At 38.9% G+C, this 21,702-nt stretch overlaps 1 protein-coding gene across 5 annotated transcripts in view; it reads right to left on the bottom strand.

Moving 5' to 3' along the window:
- LOC133569658 (microtubule-associated protein 4) overlaps positions 1–21,702 on the bottom strand; it is a 237,986-nt gene that overhangs the window by 91,665 nt on the left and 124,619 nt on the right. For 4 of the 5 annotated variants that reach the window (XM_061922162.1, XM_061922163.1, XM_061922166.1 and 1 more), the window contains exons 5-6: positions 13,748–13,831; positions 10,654–10,839 (exon numbers count right to left, since the gene is read on the bottom strand). In XM_061922162.1, the coding sequence (XP_061778146.1) occupies positions 10,654–10,839; positions 13,748–13,831 (270 nt within the window). The remainder of the gene's footprint in view (positions 1–10,653; positions 10,840–13,747; positions 13,832–21,702) is intronic. The other variant, XM_061922165.1, reaches the window with a different exon arrangement.

Below are 21,702 nucleotides of genomic sequence, written 5' to 3'. Positions count from 1 at the left end.
AATCCACAATGGATACAACACAGTCGCGGGAGTCCAGTCCAAAGAGGATCCAAGACACAGCAGCGAGAGTCCCGTTCACAGCGGAGCCAGCAGGAAACCATCCCAAGCGTAGGCGGACCAGCAGCGCAGAGATGTCCCCAGCCGATACACAGGCAAGCAGTACATGGCCACCGGATCGGACTGGACCCCCTCCACACGGGAGAGTGGGACATAGAAGAAAAAGAAAAGAAACGGCAGATCAACTGGTCTAAAAAGGGAGTCTATTTAAAGGCTAGAGTATACAAATGAGTTTTAAGGTGAGACTTAAATGCTTCTACTGAGGTGGCATCGCGAACTGTTACCGGGAGGGTATTCCAGAGTACTGGAGCCCGAACGGAAAATGCTCTATAGCCCGCAGACTTTTTTTGGGCTTTGGGAATCACTAATAAGCCGGAATCCTTTGAACGCAGATTTCTTGCCGGGACATATGGTACAATACAATCGGCAAGATAAGATGGAGCTAGACCGTGTAGTATTTTATACGTAAGTAGTAAAACCTTAAAGTCACATCTTAAGTGCACAGGAAGCCAGTGCAGGTGAGCCAGTACAGGCGTAATGTGATCAAACTTTCTTGTTCTTGTCAAAAGTCTAGCAGCCGCATTTTGTACCAACTGTAATCTTTTAATGCTAGACATGGGGAGACCCGAAAATAATACGTTACAGTAGTCGAGGCGAGACGTAACAAACGCATGGATAATGATCTCAGCGTCTTTAGTGGACAGAATGGAGCGAATTTTAGCGATGTTACGGAGATGAAAGAAGGCCGTTTTAGTAACGCTTTTAATGTGTGCCTCAAAGGAGAGAGTTGGGTCGAAGATAATACCCAGATTCTTTACCGTGTCGCCTTGTTTAATTGTTTGGTTGTCAAATGTTAGAGTTGTATTATTAAATAGAGTTCGGTGTCTAGCAGGACCGATAATCAGCATTTCCGTTTTTTTGGCGTTGAGTTGCAAAAAGTTAGCGGACATCCATTGTTTAATTTCATTAAGACACGCCTCCAGCTGACTACAATCCGGCGTGTTGGTCAGCTTTAGGGGCATGTAGAGTTGGGTGTCATCAGCATAACAGTGAAAGCTAACACCGTATTTGCGTATGATGTCACCTAGCGGCAGCATGTAGATGCTGAAGAGTGCAGGGCCAAGGACCGAACCCTGGGGAACTCCACACGTTACCTTAACGTAGTCCGAGGTCACATTGTTATGGGAGACACACTGCATCCTATCAGTAAGATAAGAGTTAAACCAAGACAGGGCTAAGTCTGACATACCAATTCGTGTTTTGATACGTTCTAATAAAATATTATGATCGACGGTATCGAAAGCAGCGCTAAGATCGAGGAGCAGCAACATAGATGACGCATCAGAATCCATCGTTAGCAATAGATCATTAGTCATTTTTGCGAGGGCTGTCTCCGTCGAGTGATTTGCCCTGAAACCGGATTGAAAGGTTTCACATAGATTGTTAGACGCTAAGTGTTCATTTAACTGCTCCGCAACAATTTTTTCAAGGATTTTTGAAATAAAGGGAAGGTGAGACACCGGTCGGTAATTTACCATGAGGTCAGGATCGAGGTTAGGTCTTTTAAGAAGAGGATGAATAACCGCTTTTTTGAATGCTAGGGGAACAGTGCCCGAGGAGAGTGATAAGTTTATAATATTTAGCACTGATGGACCTAATAATACAAAGAGTTCCTTGATCAGTTTCCCAGGAAGAGGGTCAAGTAAACATGTTGTCTGTTTTATTCCCTTAACACGTTGTAACAATTCCTCTAATGTTATTTCCTCAAAACGAGAGAAACTATTTTGGAGGGCAGTATCCGCCGTATATGCAATCGTGTCAGTGTTAATAGAACCCCGTTGTAGCTGGGACGCATTGTCTTTAATCTCCTTTCTAATGACTTCAATTTTCTTACTAAAGAATTGCATAAAGTCATCAGCTGAGTGGGTTAAGCTACTGGAAGGAGTCCCTTGTTGGGTTAGCGATGCTACCGTACTAAACAAAAATTTAGGATCGTTTTTATTACGGTGGATGAGATTTGAGTAATATTTAGCTTTAGCTAAGGTAAGCATGCGTTTATAAGTTATTAAACCATCACTCCATGCTTGATGGTGCACCTCAAGTTTAGTCGTGCGCCATTTGCGTTCCAGCTTTCTGCATAATAATTTCTGAGCTCTAGTTTCTTCTGTAAACCACGGGGTGCGCTTTTTTGGAGCCTTTTTTAACTTTAGCGGTGCTATGTTATCAATGGTTTCGCGCAGGGCGTCGTTAAAGTTGTTAGTGAGGTTATCAATAGAGCCCACATACTTTGGGAATGGTGCCATTACCGAGGGCAGTAGGTCCGCAAGAGTTGTCGTTGTGGCTGTATTAATGTTGCGGCTGCTATAGCAGTTATTATTATTATTAGTTTGACGAACATGCGTCTGAACCTCGAATTTTATAAGGTAATGATCGGACAATACTTTAGTATACGGGAGTATCGTAACTTTGGAAACGGTGATGCCCCTGACAAGCACTAGGTCTATCGTATTACCGTTGCGATGCGTGGGTTCATTTATTATTTGTGTGAGACCACAGCTATCAATTACAGTCTGGAGCGCTACGCACGGTGGGTCCGATGGGGTATTCATATGGATATTAAAGTCCCCCATTATGATTATATTATCGGCGTGTGTCACTAGATCAGCAACGAACTCTGAGAATTCATTAATAAAGTCCGAATAGGGCCCTGGGGGGCGGTAGATAACAGCCAGGTGTAGAGGCAGCGGTGTGACAGACCTCATAGTAAGCACCTCAAACGATTTATATTTATTATTTATGTTAGGACTAAGGTTAAAGTTTTCGTTGTATATTAGTGCGACCCCCCCACCCCTTTTGAGCGGACGGGCAATATGCGCATGTGTAAAGTTAGGAGGACATGCCTCATTTAGCGCAAAAAAGTCGTTTGGTTTAAGCCAGGTTTCGCTGAGACCGATGACGTTAAGATTGTTGTCTCTGATAATATCATTAACTAACAACGTTTTGGGAGACAATGATCTTATGTTTAAAAAACCTACATTATAGGTAGTGGGCTGTTTTAGGGAGTTTTTGATCAAATTATCCGTAGTAGCAATATTAATAATGTTGTGTTTATTATGCCCAGTGCATTTAGTATAGTTACGACCATATCTAGGAATTGATACGACAGGAATTTTCCGATTGTTTGATTGTTGCTTTGATAAACTGCACACACATATAAAGTATGGATGTATAAATATCCATACATGGATATATAACGTGCAATGTCTCAGTGAGACAAGCAGGAAGCTCTCCAGTGTTGGATAAACACAAATATATCAACATGTTGAGGCGTTACCGGGGGGCATTGCAAAGTTGGACAGCCTACCCATGACAGCATCAAGTCTGAATGGACCTCAAGCTGCATGATTAGATGTGATCTGAGCTGGTGTGCGTGCGAGAGAAGGAGCTCTGGAGAAGAAGACAGACAGCTGATACGCGTGATGTCCTCCAGTGCAGCAAATCCCTCTCACATTAGTTCATGATGCATCACATTACAGCAGGAGTGCTCTACCAGTTGATCTCGGTGTGGACCGTCGACCGCCAGTTGTGTAGGGGGGGACTAAAAATTAAACAATGTTTTTTAATAATTCATAATAAGCGGTAGAAACTAGATGGATATGACGTTTAACCTTAGATAGCATGTTGCTTGCATGACAGGAAGTTGACAGTAGCAGGCAGGTAGTGATCAGAGTGGTCACACACAAACAAGCCAAGACTATTTTCCCACTGGATGGCAGGAAGATCATTTTTTACGTTTAATCTCATTCAACATCTATTTGTTTCATCTGCTGAAACGTCAGTTGTCAGAATTTCAGCATTAATAAATTACACATGTTCTTTAAATCAATGACTTTCATTATAGCATGAGTCCATTGTATCAGCTGTTGATTCTCTCTCACACACATACATTTTCCAATATAGTTTACAACTTTTAAGGATAGTTTACGCCATTTACACAAGCGTTTTTCTTCTCCTCCTCTTTTGCCTTGCTGTTTAACCATCAAACAAACGCCATGGGAACATCGCCCCCTGGAGTTACAAATTCCGATGGGTAACAGATTTCGGTACAACACTTGATCCTCAATTGTTGTGAGCGTTTCTGAACTCATATTCTGATTATATTGGTTGTGTTTATCGGCGACTAATCTGGAAAGAAAACACAGTAGCTCTCAATTAACACGTTTCTTTATTGACAAAACAGTTTCAGACATGGTTAAGCTCATTGAAGATAGGAATGCTTCATTAGCGAAAGATATCGATAAGGGCGTGAGAAACAAGTGGAACTGGGCATGGCTCGATATATCTATCAAACTGAAGGGGAATATTAATAACAATGCCGTAGAAGTAGACGAACTGATCAGCGATTTCATTGCAAAGTGCGATGAACCGGGACGTGCTCAGTGCTTATATTGCAAGGACATTGTGAACTATGGATCTCGGGGAAAGGTGGCACTCTTTGACCACGCAAAATCGGCAAGGGATTTAAGTAAAGTGAGTTTACGGAGAAGTAATTTTTCACGGGGTTCTGCCTTCAAGCTGAAGTCAAACATCGTCACAAATGCGGCCTCAAATCAACAATCGAAGCCTCCCAACTCGGCTCACACCAATCTACGACAGACGAGTCCATTCAGAGGTACAATACACGATTTTTTATTCTTTGAATTAATTGATTTAACATATCTTGCATGTTTAATACAGAATGAATTAATACATCATGATGTTTTCTTCAAAATAACAGATTGAACGTGTGAAAAGCATGTTGGTAACTACACTTTTAAAGCATGACAAGCATGTAAGTTGTTTTTATATAATATTTTTTCAATTATTGATTGAATTTTTCAAAAAGTGATCTTTGCATCTTTTTAAAGAAAATGTTTCCTTTCCCAATTAAAAGTTTTGTGCAATGGATTAAAAAGTAATCAATATAGAATAATTTGATATATGAGTAAACTTGTATACATAAATTTCATCACATGATACATTTTTTATGAAAATATTTGCTAATAAATGTGAAATTTTGGTCAGGAGAATATTGTTAGATTTTGACTCAAAATAGCCGGAAATGCATCCTAAGCTAAAATAGATTTCAAAATTGCAATCGGGTGCAGCAAAGCGGTGTTTTAGGATTAAAAATTTTTCAGCTGATTTTGTAAATCTTCATTCCCATCCCTGTATATAGTAAGGTAAGGTCACTATTGTTACATATCACGTCCTTGCTTGTTTAGCTTATGCATTGTTTATGTTCCTTGTTTTTTTTGCTCTATGCTTTTGCATTTTGGTCCAAATTAAAATTTTTTGTAAACCATCCATCCATCCATTTCCTACCGCTTGTCCCTGTTGGGGTCGCGGGGATGCTGGAGCTGATCTCACCTGCATTCAGGCGGAAAGAGGGGTACCCCTTGGACAAGCCGCCACCTCATCGCAGATTTTTGTAAACATGCTATATAAATAAAGTTTCCTTGCCTTGCTATACACAAAAAGCAATTTCTTGAGACTTTTTGACAATTTTAAAAAGAAAACAGAAACCTTGAAAGCCTTTAAAGGCTTACTGAAACCCACTACTACCCACCACGCAGTCTGATAGTTTATATATCAATGATGAAATATTAACATTGCAACACATGCCAATACTGCCTTTTTAGTTTACTAAATTGCAATTTTAAATCTCCCGGGAGTTTTTTCTTGAAAACGTTGCGTAATGATGACGTGTACGCGTGACGTCACGGGCTGTTATGAATATGAGCGCTGCACACACACAAAGCTAAAAGTCGTCTGCTTTAACCGCATAATTATACAGTATTTTGGACATCTGTGTTGCTGAATCCTTTGCAATTTGTTCAATTAATATTGGAGAAGTCAATGTAGAAAGATGGAGTTGGGAAGCTTTAGCCTTTAGCCACAAAAACACACGGTGATTCCTTGTTTAAAATTCACGGAGGTGAAACTTTACTATGGATCAGAGCGGACATGGATCCCAACAGAATGTCAACCAGCAGGTTTCGGTGAGAAAACTCTGTTAAAAAGTCGCTTCTTACCGGATATCAGCTGAGCTCGCCCCTTCCATAAAGCTGCCGTCGACTTCGCTGAGACACTGCGCGTCAACACACCCGTGGACAAACACCTCCGAATATCAGGTACTGTTAAACTCACTAAAACACTAGCAACACAATAGAAAGATAAGGGATTTCCCAGAATCATCCTAGTAAATGTCTCTAAAAACATATAAATCCGTCTCAATGCAATCGCGTTTTTTTTTTTTTGTAGTCCGTCGCTATCAATATCCTCAAACATGAATCTTTCATCCTCGCTCAAATTAAAGGGGAAATTGTCGTTTTCGCGGTCCAAATAGCTGTTTTTGTTGGAGGCTCCCATTAAAATTAATGTGAATATGTGAGGAGCCATCAATATGTGACGTCATCGTCTGCGACTTCCGCTAGAGGAAAGGCTTTTCTCTTAGCACCGAAAGTTGCGAACTTTATCGTGGATGTTTTCTACTAAATCCTTTCAGCAAATTTTGGCAATATTGCAAAATGATCAAGTATGACACATAGAACGGACCTGCTATCCCCGTTTAAATAAGAAAATCTTATGTCAGTAGGTCTTTAATTAAAGAAGTGCAATGTGAGACACCGGCTGTGAATGTGGAGGAGTAACTGAGGACGGATATTCAATCATTTAGTACAATGACGAAGGATATTGACGTGTGTGAGTGTTTTTCCCAACAATTTGAGAGTCCGCTGATACGGTGGATGTGGCGCTATTGTGTATTGTTATCAGGATGCTTTTTGAAGACGAGCGCCAAAGAGGAGCTACTCACTATTTGTCACCAGGTGTGTGCATATTTTTAATGCTTTCATGGGATTTGTTAGCAAGACAAAACTGCCGCTCTTCATGCTGGTCTCCATCACAACAGATAATACTTAGCAAATATAAATGTTTGAAGTTTTTTTTTTTTATAAATACAAAACCCAAAACAAGTGAAGTTGACGTAAATAAAAACAGAATACAATGATTTGCAACTCCTTTTCAACTAATATTCAATTGAATAGACTGCAAAGACAAGATATTTAATGTTTGAACTGAGAAACTTATTTTTTTTGCAAATAATCATTATTTTAGAATTGAATGGCAGCAACACATTGCAAAAAAAATTGGCACAGGGGCATTTTTACCACTGTGTTACATGGCTTTTCCTTTTAACAACACTCAGTAAACGTTTGAGAACTGAGGAGACCAATTTTTGAAGCTTTTCAGGTGGAATTATTTCTCATTCTTGCTTGATGTACAGATTAAGTTGTTCAACAGTCCGGGGTCTCCGTTGTGGCATTTTAGGCTTAATATTGCACCACACATTTTCATTGGGAGACAGGTCTGGACTACAGGCTTTGCATGGTAGAGTTTCAATGCGCACTTACAGATATAACGACCAACTGAAGTTACTGACAGTGGTTTTCTGAAGTGTTCCTGAGCCCATGTGGTGATATCCTTTACACACAGATGTCGCTTTTTGATGCCTTAGCTGGAGGGGTGTTTAAATTAAATCAAACAATGGATGTCCAGCAACTTTGTGTATTTTGATGCTAAAAAGTGTTAATTATCAGTCCTGATAGACCAGTGGTTCTTAACCTGGGTTCGATCGAACCCTAGGAGTTCGGTGAGTCGGCCTCGGGGGTTTGGCGGAGCCTCCACCACGGAAGTATAGACACATCCCGAATTATCTTGTAAATAAAAACTTCTCCCTGTCGGCGTATTATGGATACCCCCAAACAATGTTACCTCAAATTTTCCATCTGATTTTCAGGTTTTTTGATTGATTGATTATTTTACTAGCAGATTGCAAAGGAAGAGAATACATTATATGAAACAGTACCGTTTACACAGTACAGTGCATATTCTGTACAATTGACCACTAAATGGTAACACCCGAATAGGTTTTTCAACTTGTTTAAGTCGGAGTCCACGTTAATCAATTCATGGTAATGTGTGTAAGGTGTGTAATTTGTTGTTAAATCATGTACTGTGATTGTTTTATTCTGTGAACAAGGTGATGTTCATGCACGGTTCATTTTGTGCACCAATAAAAAAACATACGTTTTTCTAGAATTTTAAAAACTTTTTTTTTCACTAAAGAAGGGTTCGGTGAATGCGCATATGAAACTGGTGGGGTTCGGTACCTTTAACAAAGTTAAGAACGACTGTGCTAGACACTAGCACCTATTTAATAACACCACCTTAACATTTGACAACAAAACAATTAAACACAGCGACTGGGTAAAAGATCTCGGTCCCACATAAAGTAAGTTACTAAAACAGCCGTAATATTTGCTAAAATGTGTCCCATTTTTGTCCACCACCAACACTGAGATCATTATTCATGCGTTCGTTACGTCTCGATTACTGCAACATATTATTTCGGGTCTCCCTATGTCTAGCATTAAAAGATTATAGTTGGTACAAAATGCGGCTGCTAGACTTTTGACAAGAACAAGAAAGTCTATACTGGCTCACCTGCACTGCCTTCCTGTGCACTTAAGATGCGGCTTTAAGGTTTTACTACTTGCGTATAAAATACTACACGGTCAAGCGGCATTCTGTCTTGCTGATTGTATTGTACCATATGTCCCGGCAAGAAATCTGCGTTCAAAGAACTCTGGCTTGTTAGTGATTCCTGAAGCCCAAAAAAAGTGTGCGGGCTATAGAGCGTTTTCTATTTGGGGTCCAGTAGTCTGGAATGCCCTCCCAGTAATAGTTAGAGACACTAACACAGTAGAAGCATTTAAGTCCCATTTTAACCAGCTCAGTAGCATTGTGGTTAGAGTGTCCACCCTGAGACCGGGTGGTCGTGAGTTCAAAGTTTAAACCCCGGCCGAGTCATACCAAAGACTACAAAAATGGGACCTGTCACGCCAAATTTCTTCCCCCCTACAAAAACCTTCCCCCCGGAAGACATTTGGCGTGACAGCCCCTCTAATGCCTGAAGGACCTCAATGAGGGTGGAAGGACCTTAAAGCAGCCCACACAGCTGCCAGTTTTAAAAGCATTATAATTGGCTGATTGTCATTGGTGAAAAATAACGGTGAGGAAAAAAATATTAGCATTCCAGCATGCTAACCTTTCAAGCTATTTTTGCTTCGCTAATTTTGCTTTGCTAATTTTGCAGCTGTAACCCTTAAGAGTCATATTAACTTGCTTAAAGCAGCCCACACAGCTGCCTGTTTTAAAAGCATTATAATTGGCTGATTGTCATTGTTGAAAAATGACGGTGAGGAAAAATATATTACCATTGCAGAATGCTAACCTTTCAAGCTATTTTTGCTTCGCTAATTTTGCAGCTGTAACCCTTAAGAGTCATATAACTTGATATTATCACGGCCTCATTGGGGTCCTTCAGGCATTAGAGGGGCTGTCACGCCGAATGTCTTCCGGGGGAAAGGTTTTTGTAAGGAGGAAGACATTTGGCGTGACAGACCCTTTGCCTCCCTGCTTGGCACTCAGCCTCAAGGGTTGGAATTGGGGTTATATCACCAAATGATTCCCAAGTGCAGGGCTTGCTGCTGCTCACTGCTCCCCTCAGCTCCCAGGGGGTGAACTTGGGGATGGGTCAGATGCAGAGGACACATTTCACCATACCTAGTGTGTGTGTGACAATCGTTAGGACTTTAACATTAAAACTAATTTGAATACTTACTATAGCCTTTAAATAGACCCCTTTTCAGAGCAGTTGATCTGCTGTCTCTCTTTTTTGCTCGGCCCCCCATCTCCGGCAAGGAGAGGATGCCAGGTAACCACGGATCAGTTTCCACAGAGAAGGCACGAGCTGTTCCAAGTTGGAACCAGGGCCGGACCACTCCTATATGCATCCTGCGCTCCGACTTGTCTACGTGCAAGAAGAACCCTCTTCTGGCGTCCCCCCGGACTGGATTCACATTATTAACTGGTACCCACTCGGCATCCATTGCACGGGTCCACACATCTGCGGTCCCTCCCAAGGTTTCTCATTGGGTTGAGTTTTTTCCTGCCCAGATGTGGGATCAGAGCAGAGGATGTCCATGTGGTTTGTGCAGCCCTTTGAGGCATTTGTGATTAAGCGCATTATAAATAAACTTTGACTTATGGACTGACTTTGAAATAGTTAACAGGAAAAGAAGAAGATTTATCAACAAAATTTTGAAAAATTAGATCAAAATGATCCCGGACTTCGGAATTTTTCCCTTTTTAGTTCAGTTGGTGATGATAACCGATGTCAAACACAATACGCCACTCCTCTTGTCTCATTTAGTACAAGTTGTCACTTATCAGTCTGATACAGTAAAAAGTTTGATGCCTCCTTGTCAAATAACATTTGCATCGGTCATGTTTTTTTTCTTAAAGTGATACACACATCGAGAGACACACTCCTTGTGTTTCATAATGTGTCAATGAGGCATCATTATCATACAACGATGACACAAAAGTAAATCTGATCAAGGAAGTATCAGTCCCAGCTGTAACCGAGGATAAAGGAATCATGTTGTGAGACGAAATGTTGTATAATGTCACTTCATCAACATGTGTTACCTGCTGACATGTCCAAAGGGCTTCGAGGGGCTTGGGGTTCCGGCAGCATGGGGCTGTTGGACATTTTTGGGGCGTCTGAGCCTGACGATGGTTGCAGAGGGTCAGCGATACTTGGAGGCTTGGCTGCTGGGAGAAGAGTTGTCCCCACCTCCATGTTGGCTCCTAATCCTGCAGGCTGGCAGAAACCTACAAAGAACAGACATTATATAATATTTAATGCAGAGTACACAATGCTGTGCAAATAGCAACATTACATGTGTTGTTACAGCCATGCTTACATGAACACATGTCGCCAATGTGAGAGTCAAACAGGACATTTCTATGAAAAGTGTCCCGTTTACATTGACAAGTGTTGTTAACTTCACTAATCTGCAACATAATATTTAAACAGTGAATTCCTTTTCATTGAAAGGTAAGCTTTAATGTAAAAGTAGAGATGTCCGATAATGGCTTTTATGCCCATATCCACGTTGATTGTGACGTGACAACAATTATTTGTACCAAATTAAGATCTTAGTTTGCATCAACAAAAGCAAGCTATAACAGATTGAAAAACACATAACTTCAACTATTTCAATTGTAACAACCCCCGTCTTCACACCATTCTGTGAGAACAATGCAATATAAAAGTATAAACGATAAAACTTTGAATATAAAGAGTATGTGAAAGTTTGACTCCTACCTTGTTTCTTTCTCTGACAACTTCCTTAAAAGGGAACTGCACTTATTTTTTATGATTTTTTTTTAGAATTTTGCCAATCGTTCACAATCATTATGAAAGACTTGACGATGTATGTTAATATTCTTGTTTTCATTCTGAATATTAAATAAATGCGATCAAAAGTCTTGCTTACAATGGGGACGGCGCAATTCTGCCTGCCAAACCCTTAAAAAAAGATCCAAACACCTCCATTGAGGCTTTATATACATTATGTAAGTGTACATGTAACGTAGTAAATGACATTTAATGTTTAAGTATTTCCAAATTAAAAAAGAAGCGTTTCCCCTTTAAAGTTTTGTAATCATATAAAAATATCAAGCATCTAAAATGCGCCTCACATGGGTAAGTGTGGAGACAGTGTTTTGCATATCACCCATCATGCACTGTAAAGGATTTATACATGTGTTATTTTAAATTATATATACATGTTTTATAATGTCCATAAATGAGCAGGAGATCTACTTTTTACAATTGTGCTCATAAGTTTACATACCCTGGGAGAATGTATGATTTAATTGGTCATTCTTTAGAGAATATGAATGATAACACCTTTGTGTTATCATTCATATTCACTTGAAGAAAAATGGGCTGCATGGTCGAGTCGCCAGAAGAAAACCATCACTCCAAATGTCTTTGTTCCAGAAGTTTTCAGGCTTGTCTCTGTGCTGTTTGTTCGTAATGTAAGTGGGATACTTTTTGACATTTACGCAGAAATTAATTTCTTCTGGCGACTCGACCATGCAGACCATTTTTCTTCAAGTGCCTTCTTATTGTGCATCTTGAAACAGCCACACTTCAATTTCTCACAGAGACCTGTATTTTTTCAGCTTTAGTTATTTGTGGATTTTTCTTTGCATCGCTAACAATTTTCCTGGCAGTTGTGGCTGAAATCTTTGCTGGTCTAACTGAATCTTTTATCGTTTTGATTTAAAAATAGTTAACACAGGTTTTTGCCAATAAATACCTTCACACAACCATTAAGCATGAGTGGAAGAAAGGGTTTTATATTATCATTCATATTCTCTGAAGAATGGCCAAGAAATCATAAATTCTCCCAGGGTATGTAAATTTATGAGCACAACTGTATTTTATGCTGCCCTTTTTTTTTGCTGCAGCTGTTACATATACTGTAATATTTATCCATCCATTTTCTTACTGTAATAGTACATGGTAATTGGGATTTGTTATATATTGTACAAACCCTGTTTCCATATGAGATGGGAAATTGTGTTGGATGTAAATATAAACGGAATACAATGATTTGCAAATCATTTTTAAACCATATTCTGTTGAATATGCTACAAAGACAACATATTTGATGTTCAAACTGATAAACTTTTTTTTTTTTATTTGCAAATAATCATTAACTTTAGAATTTGATGCCAGCAACACGTGACAGAAGTTGGGAAAGGTGGCAATAAATACTGATAAGTTGAGAAATGCTCATCAAACACTTATTTGGAATATACCACAGGTGTGCAGGCTAATTGGGAACAGGTGGGTGCCATGATTGGGTATAAAAACAGCTTCCCAAAAAATGCTCAGTCTTTCACAAGAAAGGATGGGGCGAGGTACACCCCTTTGTCCACAACTGCGTGAGCAAATAGTCAAACAGTTTAAGAACAACGTTTCTCAAAGTGTGATTGAAAGAAATTTAGGGATTTCAATATCTAAGCTCCATAAAATCATCAAAAGGTTCAGAGAATCTGGAGAAATCACTCCACAAAAGCGGCATGGCCGGAAACCAACATTGATTGACCGTGACCTTCGATCCCTCAGATGGCACTGTATCAAAAACAGACATCAATCTCTAAAGGATATCACCACATGGGCTCAGGAACACTTCAGAAAAACCACTGTTACTGGATCAATAATGTTTGTCTAACTCTAAGTGTGTTATGTGCAATTGTGTGACGACTTAATTTGTTGGTTATAGTTAATTTACACCATGAGCGTGAAAGGTTGTTTGGATTGGGTCCTACATATAAATTGTTGTGCTCAACTCATCATCAAATGAGGCTAATCTTGAAGTCAGCACTTGGCTCATGGGCTGTAGTTTGGACACCCCTGTCTTACAGCCTTATTCCAAGATAAAATACCGTACATATATTTTTGTCCACGAAATTCTAAAGACAATACCCCATAATGAGAATGTGGAAAGTTTATTTTATTTATTTTCATTTTGAAAATGTCTTAAAGCTATATATATGTATATATATATATATATATATATATATATATATATATATATATATATATATAAAAAAATCACATATGCATAATTTTTGCACCATTTGCTTAAAACTTTGTTAATGCATCTGTGCCATGAATTACTGACATTTTGTTCACTTCTAACACACACTTGCAATATACCTGAAAATATTCCCACGGCAGGGCCTGAATGCATAATTTGGACAGGGTCAGAGGTCAGAGGGTCTGAATAAGCTGCTATGGCGGCTGACAGAAGGAGTAATCATCAGAAGGAGAGGAGCAAGGAAGAAGATGAAAGACATAGAACAAGTTAAAGGAACATAAATACAGGAATATGAGGATATAGGGACAGTGAGTGGCACAATTAAAGGAACATAAAAAGGAATGATATGAAGGATGTATTCACATTTTCTACAATGCTGAGCTGCCAACATTTGACTAACCAACTCATATGAAAAATTAATTCTGATGTTTTAAGGATCAACTGTAAAAAAAAAAAAAAAAAAAAAGAAATCAAACACTAGTCAGAGATTATTTACAGGATACAAGTGCTTGCTGTTTTTTAGGACAAAATCATGTTTGCAGTGAAAAATAATTGACAGGTCGGGAACCGACACGGCTGTTGGTGCGATATGAGCACCGGATGACATTAGCTTGCGTGTACAATGTCCGATACAAGCTTAGATACAAGTAATTGTGAAAATCTGGAATGCCAGTTAGCATCTAAATGTCCTCACATAAACACACAGAGTTTGTCTTTTATTGTATTGTAATATTGCAAGTCTTACAAATGTAAACATGGTAGAATGTACGGTCACGGAACTAGCAGCCACACAACAGCTAAGCACACAATAGCACACACGCTCTACGTATATATATATATATATACATATATATACACACATATACATACATATATGTATGCATATACTGTATATATATATATATATATATATATACATATATATATATATACACATATATATGTATGGATATACTGTATATATACACACACACACACATACATACAGACACATACTGTACATATATATGTACATATATAATATGTATACATATATGTATGTACACACATATATGTGGGATAGATCACCTCGACTTGGTCATTTGATAAGTAGCACGTCTGTTGAAAAAGTGTGGGCACCTCCGGTTTACATGGATAACTTTCTCTGATACTGCCACTGAAATAAATGTTTAATGCAACTCCTTTACCTAATGCTCTGCATGAATGCACAAAGATGAGCTTTGTTGACGCTATTGACTTGCGATGACAAGCTTTTTTGACTTGTTATTGACTTGTGTGGAGTGCCAACCAGGGCATATTTGGTCACTACATGACTGCAAGCTAATCAATGCTAACATGCTATTTGGGCTAGATGTATATTCATATTGCATCATTATGCCTTGTTTGTAGGTATATTTGAGTTCATTTAATTGCCTTTACCTTTGTATATTTACTTTACATTTGCATGTCTTATAACACTGTATGTAATATTGGCTGCATTTCTGTTTTTGTGTGCCAAGTTGTTCCAGACCACAGCAAACGTTACCCAGCTTGCAAATATTATAATGAATGTTGCTGTTTCTTTGAGCACATCTATACATTTTTGGCCATTCTAAGCCACTTTTTTCCAGGAGTTATCTGGCCATCGGCGAAACCTCTGTTTTACTAATGATCTCCGGTGTTGTAAAATTATGTAGAATAAATATTACATTTCAACATTTCTGTCAACAATGATTTGCGTAGGCCTGTGACACACATTTCTTTCAGTATGGTGTGGTGCCAGGCAGATGGCTGTTGCAAACAAAACAAATATCTATGCAAGCAGATATTCTAAAAACATGATTTTTAGGGATTTCACCATCAGGCATATTTGGTCACTATATGACTGCAAGCTAATCAATGCTAACATGCTATTTAGGCTAGATGTATATTCATATTGCATCATTATGCCTTGTTTGTAGGTATATTTGAGATCATTTAATTTCTTTTGCCTCTGTATATTTACTTTACCTTTGCATGTCTTATAACACTGTATGTAATTTGGCTGCTTTTCTGTTTTTGTGTGCCAAGTTGTTCCAGACCACAGCAAACGTTACTGTCCGTGATTTCATCAAAAGGTTCAAAGAATCTGGAGAAATCACTGCACATAAGCAGCAAGGCTGAAAACTGACATTGAATGCCTGTGAACTTTGATCCCTCAGGATGTACTGCATCAAAAAACCGACATCAGTGTGTAAATTATATCACCACATGGGCTTGAAAATGATCCATCTTGGATACATTTAATAATATTGTAGAATTATATCTAACTGCGATTAATCGCGATTAAATATTTTAATCGTTTGATTTATCCATCCATCCATTTTCTACCGCTTGTCCCTTTCAGGGTGGCGGGGGGAGCTGGAGCCTATCTCAGCTGTATAGTAAATTTTTGTTGAAATCTTGTGCTTTTTGAGGTTAAGTTTACAATGAACACTTGGAACATTATTAAATAATTCATTAAACCACCAGCTGATTCAATGTTATTGAAAAAAACGCCTCAAAATAGAACAACTCCTGCAGCAACTATCTGAAAAAGCGTCTGCAAATTCAGGCCGCGACAATCACAAAGTAAAAGACTGTGAAACCCTGCAGGGACTGAAAAGAACAAGAGCTAACCTCAGCTATTTCAGGCGCCTGAGGTTTCATATCATTCCAAATCACTATTATTGCTGTTCTGACACATCAAGTATGACGTTTGTCTAAAAAAACATGTTTGGTATTGAAAAAACAACAAACTAATTGCAGTTCAGGATCTTAAAATCACTCTTGTCTTAAATAATTCAAAATGAGCAGGTTTCCTTTTTTGATCCTTGTTGACATGCTATTCCGTGTGTGTGCGTGTATGTGTGCGCGTGTGCATGCTTTCGGGGAAATTGTTTTCAGATAGCAGACAGACTGTCAGCTTCTAGAAGGTCACCGCCTGGTTTAGTAAGATTTGGACCAGAATGTATAAAAATTCTTAATGGTTTCCTTGAGAGATAAACAATCACTTCCTGAAAATTGTCAAAGACAGGGGTGCCCATTACGTCAGTCGATGGCGGAGGGTGTGTAGGTCGATTGCCAGCCAGGCATTAAAAAGTTGACCTAAAAATTAGCGATCGTCAATCTTCACCAAGACGTCACTTTTGTCACATGATTCGCATTCACTGCTGCCAGATCATTATCGAGAAAAGATGACTGAGAGGAGGTGGAGAAATTTATTTCAACAGACATTTGCGCTGGACCTGCCATCAAAATCCTGAAGACCGACCGCACAGTTTCTGTTTTTACTATAAAAGCACTGCTTCATCCTGCCTGCGCTAACAAAATAAGAGTCTCAGAAAGCTAACAAGCTGCAAGTTTGCCGGCAATGTATTTCTTGTAAAGTGTATAGAAACGAGTATGGAAGCTGGACATATAGGATGCCAAAAAACAACCACTTTCATGTGGTATTGGACAGAAAGGAGGACTTTTGTCTCTTCCATTTGAAAACGTGGACGATAACACGACTGATTCCAATCAATGCAAGTCATCAGAATCCGGTAATACTAGGGGTGTAACTGTACGTGTATTTGTATTGAACCGTTTCGGTACGGGGGTTTCGGTTCGGTACGGGGGTGTACCGAACGAGTTTCTAAGCTAAAGTCTTAACAAGCTGCTTTGCTTCTTCTGCCTCTGTCTCAGCACCCAGCATTGTCCCACCCACACAACCATCTGATTGGTTACATATATAGCGGTAACAGCCAATCAGCAGTGCGTATTCAGAGGGGTAACAGCTAATTAGCAGTGCGTGTTCAGAGCGCATGTAGTAAATGCTTCAGTGTCGAGCAGATAGGTGTTTAGCAGGTGAGCGTAAGGCAGCATACTCTCCCCAAATGATAATGAACACCACCCAGTCAACTACTACAAACATCACTATGAGACCGTTGACCTCAGGGGTGGGAACCTATGGCTCTCAAGCCAGATGTGGCTCTCTTGATGACTGCACCTGGCTCTCAGATAAATCTTAGTTTAACACGATAAGTAATGAATAATTCCGCTGGTAATCACAGTGTCAAAAATAACGTTCAAAATATAAAACATTCTCATGCATTTTCATACATCCGTCCGGTTTCTACCGCACCTGTTCAAGAAGTCGCATTATGGTAAGAAGTATTTTATTTATTTTTGGTTAGCCTCAGAATAACAATGTTATTAAAAAGAATGAAATACTTATTATACTCAAAAAATGTTGGACTTTCTTAAAAATGCACGCATATAGTTGTATTCAGTGTTAAAAAAATAAATATATATGGCTTGTATGGCTCTCTCAGCCAAAAAAGTTCCCGACCCCTGTTCTAGAAATTTAAACTGCAGCTCAGGTAGCTCACAGTTCTGGCTTGAGGTGAAGGCTAATTAGCTTTTAGCGTAACGTTAGCTAATTTTGTGGTGTGTGTGTGTGTTTTACGGACAGAAAAGCTTTGAATGGCAGGGTCCCTGCTATCACATGTTGATAAAAATAGAACATTTACATAATAAAAATCAACTACAGGTTTCCCAAATGCTGTGATAAATCAAGCATGATGAGTTGACTTGAAAGTGTTTAATGTTGCAGTTTTTATATGTAAAAGAAAAGTTTTGTCATTTTATTAAATCCGAGCAACAATTTGAGGCAGTTTAATGTTGATTAACGTGGGCAGAATTCTTATAGTGTTCTCAATGTTAAAAGGATAAAGCCATTGTTTACAAATTTGGTAAATAAATAAGCAATACATTTATAATTTGTTGTTTTCTTAATGTACCGAAAATGAACCGAACCGTGACCTCTAAACCGAGGTACGTACCGAACAGAAATTTTTGTGTACCTTTACACCCCTAGGTAATACACCGACTTATGTTCTTGTCTTCAGGAAAGAAAAGTGTTAAACTTGTTTGTATTATGATTAAACACATTTAACTTCTTGACGAATAAACACCTTTCATAAATAAAAAAATATAAATTATATATATGAATGAGGTAGATTCCCTCGACTTGGTCAATTGAAAAGTACCTCGCCTGCAGAAAAAGTGTGGGCTACCCCTCGTCAAACAGCATCACATGACCTGTTTGCTGGCCACCAGCAGCAGACACAACCACACATGTGCATAGGGATGATACTCGAAACCGGTTTTCCCGGTTGTTCGATAAGAAAAGAACCGAGTCCTCGGACTCGAATCCCGTTATCGAGACCACTAGAGTAAAGAAAAAGAGTTGGCTCTTTATTCGAGTCACTAGGAACGAATCCCATTCCGACAAGAAATGCCCCGTTTGACATCACAAGAAATGACGTCACGTAGCTCAGTCATTAGGCGCAGATAGGAAAAGCAGTAAAAATGGACCGGAAAAAGCGCTCTAAGGCATGGCTTCATTTCACTAAAAAAACGAGGAAGGAGCAAAAGGCAATTATTGCTAGGCTTCGCTCTCGTGTAAGGGGGGGGGAGCACAACAAGCATGTTGAAACGTGCAGGCTGCGCATAACCTGAAAGTTCGAGAACTGTGTCGCGTCTTCGACACGTGGAGAAGCATCGGCAGAGACGACGAAGAACGCCCCTCTTCTGCCAGCTGCCCAAGCCCCAGCTACAGTGGCGGTGACGCCGGTGAGTAACTAACGTTAACTGTTGCCGGTTAATTTCCATATCTGCTCACTTGTAGTCACGTTACCTCTTATGTTAATAGCTGTAGTTAGTATGTTCCAATTGCTGTAGTTAGTATGTTCCAATAGCGGTAGTTAGTATGTTCCAATAGCTGTAGTTAGTATCTTCCAATAGCGGTAGTTAGTATGTTCCAATAGCGGTAGTTAGTATGTTCCAATAGCTGTAGTTAGTATGTTCCAATAGCTGTAGTTAGTATGTTCCAATAGCTGTAGTTAGTATGTTCCAATAGCTGTAGTTAGTATGTTCCAATAGCTGTAGTTAGTATCTTCCAATAGCTATAGTTAGTATGTTCCAATAGCTGTAGTTAGTATCTTCCAATAGCTGTAGTTAGTATGTTCCAATAGCTGTAGTTAGTATGTTCCAATAGCTGTAGTTAGTATGTTCCAATAGCTGTAGTTAGTATCTTCCAATAGCTGTAGTTAGTATCTTCCAATAGCTGTAGTTAGTATCTTCCAATAGCTGTAGTTAGTATGTTCCAATAGCTGTAGTTAGTATGTTCCAATAGCTGTAGTTAGTATGTTCCAATAGCTGTAGTTAGTATGTTCCAAAAGCTGTAGTTAGTATGTTCCAATAGCTGTAGTTAGTATGTTCCAATAGCGGTAGTTAGTATGTTCCAATAGCGGTAGTTAGTATGTTCCAATAGCGGTAGTTAGTATGTTCCAATAGCTGTAGTTAGTATGTTCCAATAGCTGTAGTTAGTATGTTCCAATAGCGGTAGTTAGTATGTTCCAATAGCGGTAGTTAGTATGTTCCAATAGCTGTAGTTAGTATGTTCCAATAGCTGTAGTTAGCATGTTCCAATAGCTGTAGTTAGCATGTTCCAATAGCTGTAGTTAGTATGTTCCAATAGCTGTAGTTAGTATGTTCCAATAGCTGTAGTTAGTATGTTCCAATAGCTGTAGTTAGTATGTTCCAATAGCTGTAGTTAGTATGTTCCAATAGCTGTAGTTAGTATGTTCCAATAGCGGTAGTTAGTATGTTACAATAGCTGTAGTTAGTATGTTCCAATAGCTGTAGTTAGTATGTTCCAATAGCTGTAGTTAGTATGTTCCAATAGCGGTAGTTAGTATGTTCCAATAGCGGTAGTTAGTATGTTCCAATAGCTGTAGTTAGTATGTTCCAATAGCGGTAGTTAGTATCTTCCAATAGCGTTAGTTAGTATGTTCCAATAGCTGTAGTTAGTATCTTCCAATAGCTGTAGTTATTATGTTCCAATAGATGTAGTTAGTATGTTCCAATAGCTGTAGTTAGTATGTTCCAATAGCTGTGGTTAGTATGTTCCAATAGCTGTAGTTAGCATGTTCCAATAGCTGTAGTTAGTATGTTCCAATAGCTGTAGTTAGTATGTTCCAATAGCTGTAGTTAGTATGTTCCAATAGCTGTAGTTAGTATGTTCCAATAGCGGTAGTTAGTATGTTCCAATAGCAGTAGTTAGTATGTTCCAATAGCGGTAGTTAGTATGTTCCAATAGCTGTAGTTAGTATGTTCCAATAGCTGTAGTTAGTATGTTCCAATAGCGGTAGTTAGTATGTTCCAATAGCGGTAGTTAGTATGTTCCAATAGCTGTAGTTAGTATGTTCCAATAGCTGTAGTTAGCATGTTCCAATAGCTGTAGTTAGTATGTTCCAATAGCTGTAGTTAGTATGTTCCAATAGCTGTAGTTAGTATGTTCCAATAGCTGTAGTTAGTATGTTCCAATAGCTGTAGTTAGTATGTTCCAATAGCTGTAGTTAGTATGTTCCAATAGCTGTAGTTAGTATGTTCCAATAGCGGTAGTTAGTATGTTACAATAGCTGTAGTTAGTATGTTCCAATAGCTGTAGTTAGTATGTTCCAATAGCTGTAGTTAGTATGTTCCAATAGCGGTAGTTAGTATGTTCCAATAGCGGTAGTTAGTATGTTCCAATAGCGGTAGTTAGTATGTTCCAATAGCTGTAGTTAGTATGTTCCAATAGCTGTAGTTAGCATGTTCCAATAGCTGTAGTTAGTATGTTCCAATAGCTGTAGTTAGTATGTTCCAATAGCTGTAGTTAGTATGTTCCAATAGCTGTAGTTAGTATGTTCCAATAGCTGTAGTTAGTATGTTCCAATAGCTGTAGTTAGTATGTTCCAATAGCTGTAGTTAGTATGTTCCAATAGCGGTAGTTAGTATGTTACAATAGCTGTAGTTAGTATGTTCCAATAGCTGTAGTTAGTATGTTCCAATAGCTGTAGTTAGTATGTTCCAATAGCGGTAGTTAGTATGTTCCAATAGCGGTAGTTAGTATGTTCCAATAGCTGTAGTTAGTATGTTCCAATAGCGGTAGTTAGTATCTTCCAATAGCGTTAGTTAGTATGTTCCAATAGCTGTAGTTAGTATCTTCCAATAGCTGTAGTTATTATGTTCCAATAGATGTAGTTAG

The sequence above is a fragment of the Nerophis ophidion genome, linkage group LG15 (assembly GCF_033978795.1).
Source record: "Nerophis ophidion isolate RoL-2023_Sa linkage group LG15, RoL_Noph_v1.0, whole genome shotgun sequence".
Taxonomy (NCBI): domain Eukaryota; kingdom Metazoa; phylum Chordata; class Actinopteri; order Syngnathiformes; family Syngnathidae; genus Nerophis; species Nerophis ophidion.
The sequence above is the reverse complement of the archived record's forward strand: the minus strand, read 5'-3'. Positions and strand labels throughout refer to the sequence as shown.